General features: G+C 40.0%; 2 protein-coding genes and 3 non-coding genes across 6 annotated transcripts; 4 read left to right on the forward strand and 1 right to left on the reverse strand.

The window, feature by feature from the left end:
* Positions 1-14: 14 nt before the first annotated feature.
* Positions 15-1,459, reverse strand: LOC133844370 (UPF0415 protein C7orf25 homolog). Its single transcript, XM_062278321.1, has 4 exons — positions 1,208-1,459; positions 823-1,149; positions 212-763; positions 15-144 (listed from the first exon to the last, which is right to left on the reverse strand). Exons 1-4 carry the CDS (start codon positions 1,358-1,360, stop codon positions 67-69), a joined length of 1,110 nt encoding a protein of 369 aa, XP_062134305.1. The 5' UTR covers positions 1,361-1,459; the 3' UTR covers positions 15-66.
* Positions 1,460-1,870: 411 nt separating this feature from the next.
* Positions 1,871-8,767, forward strand: LOC133844368 (splicing factor 3B subunit 3). 2 transcript variants are annotated; one of them, XM_062278317.1, is made up of 11 exons: positions 1,872-2,027; positions 2,308-2,576; positions 3,039-3,404; positions 3,654-4,128; positions 4,190-4,524; positions 5,251-5,558; positions 5,738-7,721; positions 7,913-7,972; positions 8,165-8,226; positions 8,414-8,464; positions 8,530-8,767. In XM_062278317.1, exons 2-7 carry the CDS (start codon positions 2,351-2,353, stop codon positions 7,715-7,717), a joined length of 3,690 nt encoding a protein of 1,229 aa, XP_062134301.1. In that variant the 5' UTR covers positions 1,872-2,027; positions 2,308-2,350; the 3' UTR covers positions 7,718-7,721; positions 7,913-7,972; positions 8,165-8,226; positions 8,414-8,464; positions 8,530-8,767. The 2 variants fall into 2 exon arrangements, with proteins under 2 accessions (XP_062134302.1, XP_062134301.1); XM_062278318.1 differs by lacking the exons at positions 5,738-7,721; positions 7,913-7,972; positions 8,165-8,226; positions 8,414-8,464; positions 8,530-8,767 and adding an exon at positions 4,850-4,986 and having other exon boundaries at positions 1,871-2,027; positions 5,251-5,390.
* On the forward strand, positions 7,757-7,841 carry LOC133846636 (small nucleolar RNA Me28S-Gm3113). Its single transcript, XR_009894977.1, has one exon. It is a non-coding gene; the product is annotated as a small nucleolar RNA Me28S-Gm3113 (small nucleolar RNA).
* Positions 8,005-8,088, forward strand: LOC133846635 (small nucleolar RNA Me28S-Gm3113). The gene has a single exon (XR_009894976.1). It is a non-coding gene; the product is annotated as a small nucleolar RNA Me28S-Gm3113 (small nucleolar RNA).
* Positions 8,266-8,336, forward strand: LOC133846651 (small nucleolar RNA Me28S-Cm788). The gene has a single exon (XR_009894992.1). It is a non-coding gene; the product is annotated as a small nucleolar RNA Me28S-Cm788 (small nucleolar RNA).
* Positions 8,768-15,741: the final 6,974 nt, after the last annotated feature.

A 15,741-nucleotide genomic window follows, 5' to 3' on the forward strand; every position in this document is an offset into this window, starting at 1 on the left:
AAATACTTTTATTTACGTGTACATTTCTTTTAATAAATATTAACAATACCCCAAAAAAGTTGTTTTTTATAGCGGCTTAGCAGTAGCTTCTTTGCTCTCAGTCAGTGCTCGTGATGCATGCACAAAAACGGGGACGTTGATACCCTGTAAAATGTAACGTATACGTATAGTGAATGAAATAAAGTCAAATCACATCCAATTAAAAACATACCTGCATTTTGGCTGATCTCACAAATGCCTTATTAGAAGTTACTGTAAATATTTTACGTTCCATACCAAAGCTGAATATTTTCAAACTTCTTTCATTTACTTTCGCAGTGAATCTGATGTTGGAGAACTCAACAGGTATCGTGTCAACATTCGGAAAGATTGAAACGCGTTTCATAAACTCAGCAGCCAATTCTCGTTCATGGGGACCGCCCAATACTTTTAGAATATTTTCAAAAGCGTCGTAAGCTAGTTGACAGCAGACCAGACGCTTGCCCTCGAATATTTTCTCAAGTATTGGCTTAACCGGAAGCTCTCGTTCCTTTTCCGCTTGTTCAGTCAAAAGTGGCTCCTTGAAGATCCAATTGCAGCGACCATTTGAGAGAGCGCTACAATACGCTAACATGGTAGTGACATCCAAGTTCAGTTCATTTGACATGGTAGCATATTGATCGACATCCTGATCGGGTTCTTCTAGCGAAGCCGTTTGCACTCCCATTTCCTTGAGTTCATCGTGCAGAGAGCTTTCGATTTTGTTAGAGAAGTAAAATACAATCTGAGGACGAAGACAAAGATTTAATGAAGATTTTAAAATGTACTATTAATTTATGTTACCTTCGGGCGCTGAAACATGCAAAAATGTAGTTCACTGGCCTCCAAATAGTCGGCAGCCTGATCGAGTACGCTGCGTGCCCCAAAGCTAACACAGCCCTTGGCAGCATCTTCAATTGACTTGGAGTTGCGTGCGATTACCTTGATCCATTTTAAGCCATTGTTGGCCACAATGTCAACACGCAGAGGATTGTCACGCGATTCGAGAGGAAACACTGAATTTATATCGACGACACCCTGTTGCAATCGCAATGTTTTAATGAGAAACTCATAGTTCACAAAGTTACTGCTGGTTATGTGATTCTCCTTCAATGTTTTTGTACGTATAACCTGCATATGAAACGATTGCTTAAAGCCACTCTTTTGTTTTATGGTGAAATCAACAAACCTTTTCCAAGAACTTAAGTTCCTGTTGGATTTTTCGTTGCACTTTTGAAACACCAGCTATGTCCTCGAACTCGACCAACGCATTTTTTAATTCGTTGCCCAGCCGAATTTTATCGTTAGCATCGTCATAAAGTCGATTCTCCTCCATCTCCATTGCCACCTGCTGAACTCTTTTCTTGTGAAGCACTTAAACTTTTTATTTACATATGTATTAGAGATGCGAGCACAGTGAGTCACTATCGATAATGTCGATTTGTTTTTATTTTTGACCCTAATATCGATGTTTTTAGTTTCATTCTCGAAAGTTCCAATAATGATGTGGGACATCACTATCACATTTTCAAAAAAAAGTTGTTTCGCGTCGAAAACAATTTTAAAATTTTAAATAGATTAAAGGTTTTGAAAAGGAAAGTCCCGTGAAGGAAGCATGGTGTATTTCAATTTAATTACAAGTTTTAAGACTTTGATTGTTTTACATTAAAAATTTCTCTATTTTGTACTTTTGTATAAACTACAAGTTAATAATCGTTATTTTTCTACAATAGATTGTTTTATGTTCAGATTTGAAAATAAATTCATGAAATTGGCCACACTGCTTGCATGCGGACGTTAATTTAGGGTTACCATATTTCGATATCGTTACCACAGTGACTCTGCTGTTACTTTTGCTCCACGGCATCCCTCGTTTTCTCCGTCTACTTTTTCTTCACCGGTCAAGCGAAGCGGTCGCTGTTTGTGATGCCGCTGATCTAAAGTGAAAAAGTTTAATCCAAGCGCATCATTGTTAAAATGTGTCAATTCATTGAATAAAATAGTAAAAGGTAATTATATTGGCCATATACTAGCTGAATGCAAGAGTATTTTAGAGATTTGATTTGCACGAAGTATCTCCAGAAAAGCAGAAATGTCTGCTGTTTGGTCGCAATTGAAGCGTGCTAAATTAACAATTAAATGCTGCTTACTAAGCATCGTTAGGCGACACGACTTACCATTACTGTGGCCTTGGTTTTCCAAAGTAGTACAGATTAATCCAAAATACTTTATTTTTGTGTGTGTAATATCTCGATCGTTTCTAACCTCAACTTGCATTTTTTTCAACAGTGCAATTGTATGTGTTGGCTTTGAAGTAGCGCGCAGCTTCAACATGTACTTGTATAATTTGACGCTACAAAAGGGCACCGGCGTCACGCACGCGGTGCACGGCAACTTTTCGGGTGGCAAGCAGCAAGAAGTGCTGCTGTCACGTGGCAAGTCGCTGGAGTTGCTTCGCCCTGATCCCAATACCGGCAAAGTTCACACGTTGATGTCAACCGAAATCTTTGGCTGCATTCGTGCTCTGATGGCCTTTCGTCTGACGGGTGGCACAAAAGGTTAGTACTTTTTATTATTCTTATATGAAGATAAGATTAGATATGATTTTACGCACTAAACCTAATTGAGTCAACTCTTTTGCTGGCTGTACTCAGTTTGACCTATTTGAATGCGTCTGTGTGCGATAATAATCTTAACTTGGCGTCGCATTTGCCATGACCCACAACCACATGGTATGGCGAACTGAAACTTCGAGTTACAATCGATTCTAACCTCAAAATGAATTCTTACAACCAGAGATCATTATAAGTAATCATTCTATGGTATATTAATAATGTAATAAATTAAAGTTAAAGTTTAAATTATAACGATGATATTACGTTAGAATAATTCTCGTCAATTTTTTTTTAATATCCATTAAAGATCTTTCTATAGCCTACAAGATCTCTACCCATAACCTATAATAAGATCTCTACCTATAACCTATAAATAATTTCCTTTAAAATTCTAATTTTCCGTAGATTACATTGTTGTTGGTTCAGACTCTGGTCGCATTGTCATTCTGGAATACATTCCCAGCAAGAATGCGTTGGAGAAAGTGCATCAGGAGACCTTTGGCAAGTCCGGCTGTCGTCGGATTGTCCCTGGCCAATACTTTGCCATCGATCCAAAAGGTCGTGCCGTGATGATTGGTGCTGTAGAAAAACAGAAGTTGGCCTACATCATGAACCGTGATACACAGGCTCGCTTAACCATCTCGTCGCCATTGGAAGCACACAAGTCGAACACGCTGACTTATCACATGGTTGGTGTCGATGTTGGCTTTGATAATCCAATGTTTGCTTGCCTGGAAATCGACTACGAAGAAGCAGATTTAGATCCATCAGGTAAGACACGATCACTTAACTATTCGACATGCTTTTGCGTGATAATTCTCAGTGACTGTGGTGTATACAGCAGGATACTGCTTCTAGAGAGCGCTAGATAAATGCGACCACTGAACCATTGGTGTTGCTGTAATTGCCTAGCAACACTTCACTGATTTGTGGCCCACATTCCATTTCAAAATACTAAATGTTATTTAATGACTTATAAATTTGTTTATTAATCAAGTTGAATTTGTTGATTTCTTGCAGGTGAAGCAGCTCAGCGCACTCAACAAACACTGACATTTTATGAGTTGGATCTTGGCTTGAATCATGTGGTTCGTAAGTACTCGGAACCACTCGAAGAGCACGCAAATTTCTTGGTTTCTGTACCCGGTGGCAATGACGGACCTTCGGGTGTGCTCATTTGCTCGGAGAATTATCTGACCTACAAGAATCTGGGTGATCAGCATGATATTCGTTGTCCCATTCCACGTCGTCGTAACGATCTCGATGATCCGGAGCGTGGCATGATCTTTATATGCTCGGCAACACATCGCACCAAGAGCATGTACTTCTTTCTGCTGCAAACGGAGCAGGGCGATATCTTTAAGATCACCCTGGAGACCGATGATGATGTTGTGTCGGAGATCAAGCTCAAGTACTTTGACACTGTGCCACCAGCAACGGCAATGTGTGTGCTGAAGACTGGCTTTCTGTTCGTCGCCAGCGAATTTGGAAACCAGTAAGTTTACAACCTTCTTTGCCTACTTAAACCTTTATTAACATAGACTTTTTCTCAACAGTTATCTGTACCAAATTGCACATCTGGGCGATGATGATGATGAGCCCGAATTCAGCTCTGCGATGCCATTGGAGGAGGGAGAGACTTTCTTCTTTGCTCCACGTGCATTGAAAAACCTCGTGTTGGTCGATGAGTTGCCCTCGTTTGCACCCATTATTACCTCCCAGGTGGCTGATCTGGCCAATGAGGACACGCCACAGTTGTATGTGCTCTGTGGTCGTGGGCCACGCTCTACACTTCGTGTACTGCGTCATGGCCTCGAGGTATCTGAGATGGCTGTCTCTGAGCTGCCCGGTAATCCAAATGCCGTATGGACTGTCAAGAAACGTGTTGATGGTGAGTCCAAGAAGTGCTTTTTATTTGCTCACATATTTACCTGCTAAGTTCTAGAATAAGTTTTGCTAGCAATGAAATATTTCTAATAATTCAACTGGTGCATTGATGATACAGAACACGATACCCCAAGCTAAACAATGAATGATATTTGCTATATTAATCTATATATAGTAGTATTGTTGATATTATAACTCGTGAGAATCCTGGTGAATCTGCCACATTGAAAATATAGTTTTAATGTATCAACAATTCTAGTTCGTATGCCTAAATGTAAACACGATCCAAAAGCCACAAGTTATCAACCACCAGTTCTCTCTTATTTCAGGCGCTTAAACACAGACGTATTATCAACTGTTTGTTGTGTGTGACTTTCGAACAGCAGATATAAAAACGGAGTCATCCAATTGACTCACGTATATATAATACTTATATCATTTATATTTGTCTTTTGTGAAGCGATAGGTAAGGCAACATTATTGCAGCTTTTAAGCCAACAGATACTACAACAAATTGTGTACTACAAAATACTACTACTCTTTACATTTAAGTTCTCTTCAGACATTGAACATGATGCGATTATTTATCAACCGTGTTTCAGCTGAATTTTCCATTGATTACAATTTGATAAACTGATTATTCAATGTCGCTTCCAAATGTCCTATGAATTAAGTTGATTCTTTACTCTTTATTCATGTAAAACTCTTTTGTATTGTGTGCTACTTTTAGACGAGTTTGATGCCTATATCATTGTCTCCTTCGTGAATGCCACTTTGGTTCTGAGCATTGGTGAGACCGTTGAGGAAGTAACGGATAGCGGTTTCCTTGGCACAACGCCAACATTGTGTTGCGCTGCCTTGGGTGACGATGCTTTGGTTCAAGTCTATCCCGATGGCATTCGTCACATCCGTTCCGATAAACGTGTGAATGAATGGAAGGCGCCGGGCAAGAAATCCATTACCAAATGCGCCGTCAATCAACGTCAGGTTGTCATCACGCTCTCTGGTCGGGAATTGGTTTACTTTGAAATGGATCCGGTAAGCATAACAAAAATAAGAGAGCACAATTCTCAACTTTCTATTGCTCTGATGACAAAAACACGAAAAGAACAATCATGTTGAGACACTCTGTGTCCTGCAGTGCTGAGCTTTAACCTTGTTTTACCATCATGCAATGCCTGTCTGGTCAATTACTAACATAAAGTTCTACTTTGCAGACTGGCGAATTGAACGAGTACACAGAACGCTCTGAAATGCCTGCTGAGATCATGTGCATGGCTTTGGGAACAGTGCCTGATGGCGAGCAGCGTTCCTGGTTCTTGGCTGTCGGCCTCGCTGATAACACTGTGCGCATACTCTCGCTGGATCCCAACAACTGCCTCTCGCCCTGCTCTATGCAGGCGTTGCCCTCGCCAGCCGAGTCTTTGTGCTTGGTTGAGATGGGTCACACAGAGAGCACCACAGCAGGTGGTGGAGCAGATGATGACTTGCCACCTCAGCGCAGTGGTGGCAGCAATAAAGGCACCATCTATCTGAACATTGGATTGAGCAATGGCGTCTTGCTGCGTACTGTTTTGGATCCTGTATCTGGAGATCTGGCGGATACACGTACACGTTACTTGGGTTCACGTCCAGTGAAACTGTTCCGCATCAAGATGCAGGGAGCGGAGGCAGTGCTGGCCATGTCCAGCCGCACTTGGCTGTCGTACTATCATCAGAATCGATTCCATTTGACGCCGTTGTCCTACGAGACACTTGAGTACGCTTCAGGCTTCTCCAGCGAGCAATGTAGTGAAGGTATTGTGGCCATTTCTACGAATACGCTGCGTATCTTGGCACTTGAGAAACTTGGCGCTGTCTTCAATCAGGTGGCATTCCCCCTGCAGTACACGCCGCGTGCCTTTGTCATACATCCTGATACGGGACGCATGCTAATTGCCGAGACGGATCACAATGCTTACACTGAAGATACGAAGAATGCACGCAAAGAACAAATGGCTGACGAAATGCGCAGTGCTGCTGGCGATGAGGAACGAGAGCTGGCCAGAGAGATGGCAAATGCCTTTATCAACGAAGTGCTGCCAGAGGATGTCTTCTCTGCACCCAAGGCTGGACTGGGTCTGTGGGCCTCACAGATTCGCTGCCTGGATGCCATGCAAGGCCAGACGATGTTCAGTGTGCCACTGACTCAAAACGAGGCAATCATGTCGATGGCATTGCTGAAGTTCTCCATTGCGGCCGATGGACGCTATTACTTGGCGGTGGGAATCGCTAAGGATTTGCAGTTGAATCCACGCATATCACAAGGTGGCTGCATTGATATCTACAAGATTGATCCGACGTGCACAAGTCTGGAGTTTTTACATCGCACAGAGATTGATGAGATACCTGGCGCACTCTGTGGATTCCAGGGTCGATTGTTGGCTGGCTGTGGACGCATGCTGCGTATCTACGATCTGGGCAAGAAGAAGATGCTGCGCAAGTGCGAGAACAAACACATTCCCTACCAGATTGTCAACATTCAAGCCATGGGTCATCGTGTTTATGTGTCCGATGTACAGGAATCTGTATTCTTTATTCGCTATCGTCGTGCCGAGAATCAGCTCATCATATTTGCCGATGATACGCATCCTCGTTGGGTAACGGCCACCACGCTGCTGGACTACGATACCATAGCCATAGCTGACAAGTTTGGCAACCTGAGCATTCAACGCCTGCCGCATTCGGTGACCGATGATGTGGACGAAGATCCAACTGGCACCAAATCTTTATGGGATCGTGGCTTGTTGTCTGGAGCATCGCAGAAGTCGGAGAATATTTGCTCGTTCCATGTGGGCGAGATAATCATGTCACTGCAAAAGGCCACGCTCATTCCTGGCGGATCTGAGGCATTGATCTATTCGACATTGAGTGGAACTGTTGGCGCCTTTGTGCCATTCACCAGTCGCGAGGATTATGACTTCTTCCAGCACCTGGAGATGCATATGCGCAATGAGAATCCTCCGTTGTGTGGCCGCGATCATCTCAGCTACCGCAGCTCATACTATCCGGTGAAGAATGTTCTCGATGGCGATTTGTGCGAACAGTATTTATCCATTGATGCAGTGAAGCAGAAGAGCATTGCCGGCGACATGTTCCGCACGCCAAATCAGATCTGCAAGAAGCTGGAAGACATTCGCACACGCTATGCATTCTAAGCAGGTAAGCAGAAGTTGTTCGCATTATTTGGGTGGGAAATTTAGATATTCTGATGATATAGCAATTACCTTGGGACACCTATGAAATGCCTTGATTAGTGTAAATTTTAAATAACTGACAAAATTTAAGAATATTGTTATTCTTAGAATATTAAACAATTTCGTTAATCTTGTTTTATTTTTGTTAAATTGCAGTTATGCTTTGGATTTGCAGCGAAGTGGCGACAACCACAAAAATTCTATTCATTTTAAAAGGTGAGTTTCAATGTTGATATCTAAATTTCTTATTTCTTACTATGATGAACTACGTTTTTACCTTGGGACACCTATGAAATGCCTTGATTAGTGTAAAGTTTTTGTTGCTGATAATTCAATTGAATTTAAATGATTATTAATAGTAATTCATAAGGCAATCACCAATATATTTGTATCTTTTAATCATTACAGCTACAGTAATAAAACCCAAGTACTGCGGATCTCCCACGTGGATGTCCTTAAAAGCACAAAAGGTAAGAAAATTAGTTGTATAATTAACAACCAAAAATTCAATTCACAATGATGTTTTTACATATGTTAGACTAATGAAATAATTTGATTGAAAAGTTACAACTGAGTTTATCAATTAACAATAATGTTTACTGCGAATGATTGAATTGAAAAAGTCTAATACTTGTTTTGTTTCCATTTTTATTCCAGCTGTACTTTGGATATGAGCTTTTGAATTTCTAAATATATTTTACATACTAGGTAAATATGAACAACAATTAATTAAATGTTTGTATTTACTAATAAGAATCTTTCTCTCTTTGCAGTTTAAATATGTAATCGGTAATCTTTAGCCGTAGATTGCACATTGATACACAACATATACAACCACTAAAATGACTGCCTATTTATATTAGATTTAATGGTTGCACAAATTCCGAACATTTGTGCAGCATCTCTTATTTAATATAGAGTGTTGTGTGTTCCCCCTCATCACACTCGCCCCCTCACAATGTAGTCTAAGCAACAATTTTAAATACACAATAAATGAAGAAGAACAAATAAGCTAAGTGCATTTTAAATGACTTGTGCTTGTTACACATGCAACACCGGGTGTGTCTGTGTGTGGGAAATTGCTGTGGCATGTTATTGGCCTTGTTTAGTGGCGACTCTCGTTACCGTTATGGCAACCAGAATATTTGCCTAAGCACTGCTTTGCATTCTCGAGTTTTCTCTCTGGTATGTGCGCAAACCAAATTGTTGTAATTTGTTATGTACAGAGTTATAAGCACAGTAGTTATGCAAATTACGACCATTGCCACAGCCACAGCCACAGCTTCGCATCTCGTGGTGGTCGCGTTGGCAAACAGGCTAGAAACGAGCATCCGCCAAGTGGTGAGGAAGGAAACAGCTCAAGGAGAGAGGGAGACAAGGAGTAGAGGGAGAGCATCGGATCGATCTTCTTGGCTGGCGCTGTGCCAGCTGGTTAAACGATTTATTAACTTCATTTCTAGATCATTAGATCGCATAACACGGACATTCATCACTTGCTTTTTTGCACTTTTTTTTTTGTTGCTGTGCACATTTCGAGATCGCGAGCAACACGCAAGTGTGCAACAGAGAGCAACTGTTGCTGCTGCTGCGACGAGCAATCTCTAGGCTGCATCTCTACGCATGCAATTCACGCTCTGCACGTTGCACGTTGCGCGTTGCAGCTGCATTCGGTTCGGTTCGAGTCGAGTCGAGGCGAGTGAAGTCGATCGCGCCACCGATAAGAACAATCAACGCTTGGCGCAAACACTTGGCACTTGTTGTCTGTTGCATGCAACACAACAGCCCAGCAGCAGCAACAACAACAACTATGTCTGCCCTGTGCCCAGTACTCTCCCTACAAGCAACACGCCCACTTTGTGGTGCGCCACAGCGCCTGGAAGCTGTTTCGACTGCGCTTTGGAATGCGTTCAACATGCGTCGCTGTTTATACCCGCTACCCATAGGGTTGAAGGGTATTATAACTTTGTGCATGCAGAAAATGTATGTAACAGGCAGAAGGACGTATCTACGACCTCATAAAGTATATATATTCTCGATCAATGTCAACAGCCGAGACAATATAGTCCGTCTGTCCGTATGAACATCTAGATCTCAGAGACTAGTAAGAGATAGAGATATAATTTTTTTTACAGATCTTGTTATTTTTCACGCAGATCAAGTATGAAATGTTTAGCACTCCATAGTATATTTTGAAAATAGTACTATATCAATATACTAAATGTAGCATTCTGTTTTTTTTTGTATATTTGCGGTATATTATTTTGGTATATTGTAATAATAATACCGTACTGTATTGCTTTTACTCAAATCGGTACTATGCGAATATACCAAATGAAACCATTAGTGTATTTTAGTATTTTTCGGTATATTATTTTGGTATATTGTACAAATAATACCACACCGTTTCACTTTTAAGAAAATAGCTAATATAGTATGTCAATATACCAAATATACGTAGCAGTATGTTTTAGTATATTTGCGGTATATTAATTTGGTATATTACAGGAATAATACCGAAATGTTCTGCTTATACTCAAATCGGTATTATATCAATATATCAAATATATCCCTTGGTATATGCTAGTATTTTTCCGGTATATTAATTTGGTATATTTTAGGAATAATACCGCACTGTTTCGCTTTTATTCAAAATCGGTATCTCACAGTCGAGCACCCTCGACAGTAGCTTTCTTACTTGTTTATAGATGCCCAGCTGCAGATAAGAGCGGAGAAACGCTATGTCCTGGCTTCTTTTGTTGTGTGGGGCGTTGTCGCTATTATCAGTGGAGCACGATCATTGTGATCTGAGCATCTGAGAATCAGAGTCCAGCACATTTGGGCCCCGATGATGCTTATCGCAAATGCCTCGCGTGATAAAATTTCGCATGAAATTTCGCTCTGCGCACTGCGACTTGCATAAATGGAAATGGACGTGATTGTGCTTGTGCTGGGATCTGGAAATGGGTGTTAACGCAGCAACTTTTCAGCTGTCTTTGGCTCTTAGCACCATGCGACTCTTGCGTGTAAGAATTTTTCTGTGAATTCTCGCCGAGATTTTAATCAGATAGATGTGTCTGGACATGGACCTGATGCTGATGCTGAAGCTGAAGCTAAAGCTGAAACTGATGCGTTCGCAGACTGAGCCTCGAGTCTACGGCCTAGGGGCCGACACTTTCGCTGTGAATTAAATGCTCATTTTCCCGACCGTTGCCCAGGCAGTTACTCTGAGACTGAGACTGCGACTACGACTGTAATAGAGGCCGAGGCACATTTTCCAGTCACGTCGTTTCACAGTTAGCAACTTTATTAAAACTAACGGCATGCCAAATAATTAAAACGCAGCGCACAAAAAAAAAACGAGGAATTGCAAATTGCGAGACATGTAATAAATAGAATCATCAGCTTGCCAAGCACAGCAAAGAGAGACAGAAATACAGACGGACGAACTGAGCAGACAGGTAAAGTCAGGGTCTCGGTCTGGGGCTGTCTTAGCGTCAGCATCGCCACCATTATCATCATCATCATCATCAACAACATCGTCATCGTCATCGTCATCCACAGCATCATTATTTTAATTCACTTAGCAGCTTTGTAAGTTGGTTTTAGAGTTTTGGCCAAGTCGACAGCGCACAGCTGTGAGCTGAGAGCTAAGAGCTGTGTGAGCCGGTTACCAAGCGAACGCCTGACAAACCAATTATAAAGCGTGGATTTTGATGTGCACGTGTTAGGAATAGTCACTTAACACTGCCAGACATTGATAGAGGCCAAAGCAAAATCAAGGCAACGCAACCACTTTGAGATATACTCGCACTCTGTTGGAACTGTTCTGCTTGAGCTCTTAAGCTGATCAGAATTTTTTCAGGTAGCCAGCCATCGCAGCTTCTTTGCTTCGCTTGAATTATGTTAAGCACTCTTCAATCGAGTTCATCACAAATGAAATACTTAACTGGCATTTTTCTCTATCAATTAAATACATCTTAAAACGAGAAGGCGATCAAGTATTGGTAAAAATAATTATGATTTCATAGTACATGTTACAAATTTATTTAATTAAATTATTTTATAATTTAACTAACTGTTATTTTATAATGAAAAAATAACGTTCCATACAGAAAATATAAATAAATAAATGATAAATACTCCTTCCTGTGAGTTTATTATTATACTACAGCAATAAAATATTTGGCTGGCATTTTTAAGCAATTCTTTAAACGAGAGAATGATCAAGTGTTAAAAGGAAATTTTGGTTCACAAAAAGATAATTTATCATTATAGTACTTTTATTATAGCAAAGTTAATGTAATAAAAAACTTTAAATTATTACAATTTATTATTAAGCCGATATAAGATGCTTAAGTTTGTGTTATGCTTTAGTTTTTCTCTTTCAAGATGTTGGTAATAGTTATAAGAAGTGTCTCAAAAGTGCGTCAGGAACATGAAAATTTTAATGTTAGAAAACACATCTTGATTTCAAGCACATTTAATATAAGACTTAAGACTTTTAAGACTAAATTCTTATTAATGAGAAGAACATATCTTACAGTTTTAAGACTAAAAATCTTAAACTAAATTTTATAAAAACTTGGATTGACTACAGAATTTTGAAAATTTGTGGACTAACTAATCAATCTCTTAAACTGTAATATTTGCATTCAATGATTATTTTTAATAAAATTCATTTGGCGAGTACTTACTTAAATCTCAAGATTTTTCATGCATTTCTGTCTTCTGAATATAAAAACACCAAAAAGTTCCTTTAGTGCTGATAATACAAAAGAAATTTTCGGTAAATGCAAAAAAATGTATGAGTCTTCCATTGAATAATTTTGAAGACATAGATTAATGACATATATTACTTAAAAGTTCTTAAATTCTGATTGAAATATAATGATCAAATAAAACGTATATTGTTACACAGAAGAGATCCAAAAATCCTTTCAAACTATAATGTCTAAAAATATGAAGTGAACAAAACAAGCAGGTTATGAAATGAAATTTAAACGTCATTAGCAGCACAATGGAAAGTTGAGGAGTGGAAGAAGAAGAAGAGGAGCTGAAAAAGTTAAATATAACTATAATTATGAGCTGTTAAGACTCTACTCGAGCAGACATGAAGATATCAATTCGCTTTGCTTGATTCACACCAATGTGGTTGGACCCTAGACTAACTACAGACTCCAGCTGAAGGGTCTGACTCTGCTCTGCTCAGCAAGAGCAACACAGCAAAAGCAACCGCATAATTGCTGACTGCCAGCAGAGAAGAATGACACACAACCACAAATGATAGAGAAGGAGACAAAGAGAGAGAGGGAGAAGCAACTGATTCTCGAGACTCGAGTGAAGATTGCTGTCAGCAGTCTTTCGTGGCCAGTTGAAAGTACTTATCTACCTTATACATAAGGTATATATACAGTTGAAGCTGACTCGCTTTTGGCTTTGGGGGTCTGACCCCATTCAATGTCATTAACTCGGCCCAAGGTCTGTTTGTTTTTGGCTTGTCAGCCGGAATGGAGCGGAGAGCTTCGCAATTTTCGCATAATTGGCTGAAAATTATGAAATGTGACGAGGGGCAAGGCAGCTCAGCTGCGACTCTGACTGCGACTGTGGCAAGATCGCCCACTGAACTCATTTGAACTGCTCGGCTTGTCAGCAGCTCGTTGTATGTGTCCAGCTGTTGTCAGAGTCTCTGATGTGAACCTCAACCAGGTTGCAAATGCCAACGCCCCACGGCAATGTCTTCATGTGGCACAAACGACAAACTCGAACTGTAGTCAGTATGTTAAACGTTTCAGTCACTTAGTCAACAATCTGTTGCATCTAATTGTGTTTGCAACAAATTACTCAATTCCGTGCAGCGGCGTCTGATCTTCAGATAGCAGATAGCAGATGGATATCGCCAGCCAAAGATTGCCAGCAGCATCCTCTCTAGCTATCTCTCTCTTTCTTTCTTTGTACTTGTCTCACTCTTGCACTCAGTCAACAGGTTTGACATAATTTTCACTTTAGTTTGTTTTTAAAGGCACAAATTTGCACGCAGATGACGATCGTTGAGAGAGTAACTCAATCCAAAATGAATCTCTTGATCGAGGATCGCAGATCGCAGATGGGAGATCGGAGATTCAAGATTCGAGTTCTTCAATCTGCCATCTCCGGCCACTTTAGTGGGCGTGGCACACTTCCGCAAGCAATTTGCTGCGGTTCTTGGGCGGCGGCGGGCATAATGGAACATTTTAATGCTGAAACCGATGATTAAAATCAAAGCCATAAAAACAAAGAAGCCAGACAGTAAGGGTAGAAGAGGGGGGAAGGGGTTGTGGTGCCACCGCGTTGCGTTGAGATGTCGAGAACGCAGTCGCAGTCAGTTGCGAGTCTGCAATTGCAGTTGCAAGTTGCAAGTTGCCAGATAAATACGTTGATCAGTCGCACAGATCATCAACACGAACATGCCACAACAACAAGAACAACAACAAGAACAACAACAACTGCAACAACTTCAACAACTGGAGACACGTCAGCAAAAGGGGCCATAAAAACGGGAGCAACATGCAACATAATTGAAAGCAATTTGCGGCTGACTGAGTCGAAGCAAAGAGAAGAGAGAGAGCGGAAGGGGTGCTGCTGCGTGTGGCAACTGCAACGGGAAGCGGCAAGAAGCGAGCGTCAGCATAAACATTACATTGATTGCCACGAATTCGAACTCTCCACACGTGTTGTTTGTCAATAAAGTTGGCGCTTCTTCAGCTGCTGCTGCTGCCACAAAGGGGCAACAACAACAACAACAACAACTGTCAGTCGCCTCAACGGAAGTCTCTTAGTTCCGGCTGCCGTTGATCAACTGCACCTGAAACACATTTGCTGCCACATGCCTCTTCTCGATTCCCCTAGTTTGTTTGTTACGCAATTGTGCAACGCCTTTCATTTGTATCTTTGGCCAACAATTTTTGGTTCTTTTGCCACTCAATTGCCGCGCACTGTAATTGCAAACATCTGAGCCACATCTGTTGCAAGTTTATTTCGATATTTCTTCTCGATACCCCAAATTGATTCAGATTGCCAACGAATTGCTCAATAGAGAGTGAACCAACTAGGAAGGGGGACAACGAGTGAAGGGAATAAATAAAGTTAATGATCAATAGCAAAGCTTAAGAATCGTTTCTCCAAAAGTGGCAGATCTACATGCGACAAGCTTCAAATTATTAAGGTCAAATTCTGCTTAAGAACAGATCATATCTGTTCTTAGCAAAGAACTGAGAAAAAAGCGAAAGATTGCCAAAAGTGACGAAATGAAGATAAAAGTCATAAAATGAATTCAAATGAAGAAACATTGCTTGCGATTAAATTGGAGCAGTTATGTAAAAAGGGATTGAAGTAATGTCTAGAATATTTATAATATTAAACATAATAAAATTAAATATTTACATAATTATAGAGTAATAATAATATTAACCAAATCAAACCATATAGTTTCCTTTACTATTTTTATAACTAATAATATCAGTATAATTGGGAAAAAGGTATTTAGACATAATGTTTGTTTCGTTTTAAAAAAAAATTAACGGGGTTTAAATTAAAGTTGTACTGCAATAAAATTGGATATTTAAAGCTTTTATTTCATTCAATTTAGCACCTTATGAAATGAATTTCTTTATTATTATTTGTTTATTTGTCATACTTAATCAAGCGTTGAACATAATTACAGCTGCTGATGCCTTTGATTCATAAAATTCTTTATATTTTCTTAGCAGATTTGATACTACATCTTAGTTGAAAAACATATTTCTAAGAATACAAATTGCATAGTTCAAGTAGGACAATATTTGCTATATTCTCTAGTATTCTATTTGTATATTATAAGTGGAAGTAGTCAGTGTTCTTAACATCATAATTAAGTATAGTATTGTGTTAGGAGTATCTAAATTTACATAGTTTTCTTTTCAAAGTTTTAACCAATAATATATGCCTAATTATTAAAGGGTTTACAAAGT

This window comes from Drosophila sulfurigaster, chromosome 3 (genome assembly GCF_023558435.1).
Source record: "Drosophila sulfurigaster albostrigata strain 15112-1811.04 chromosome 3, ASM2355843v2, whole genome shotgun sequence".
NCBI classification, from domain to species: domain Eukaryota; kingdom Metazoa; phylum Arthropoda; class Insecta; order Diptera; family Drosophilidae; genus Drosophila; species Drosophila sulfurigaster.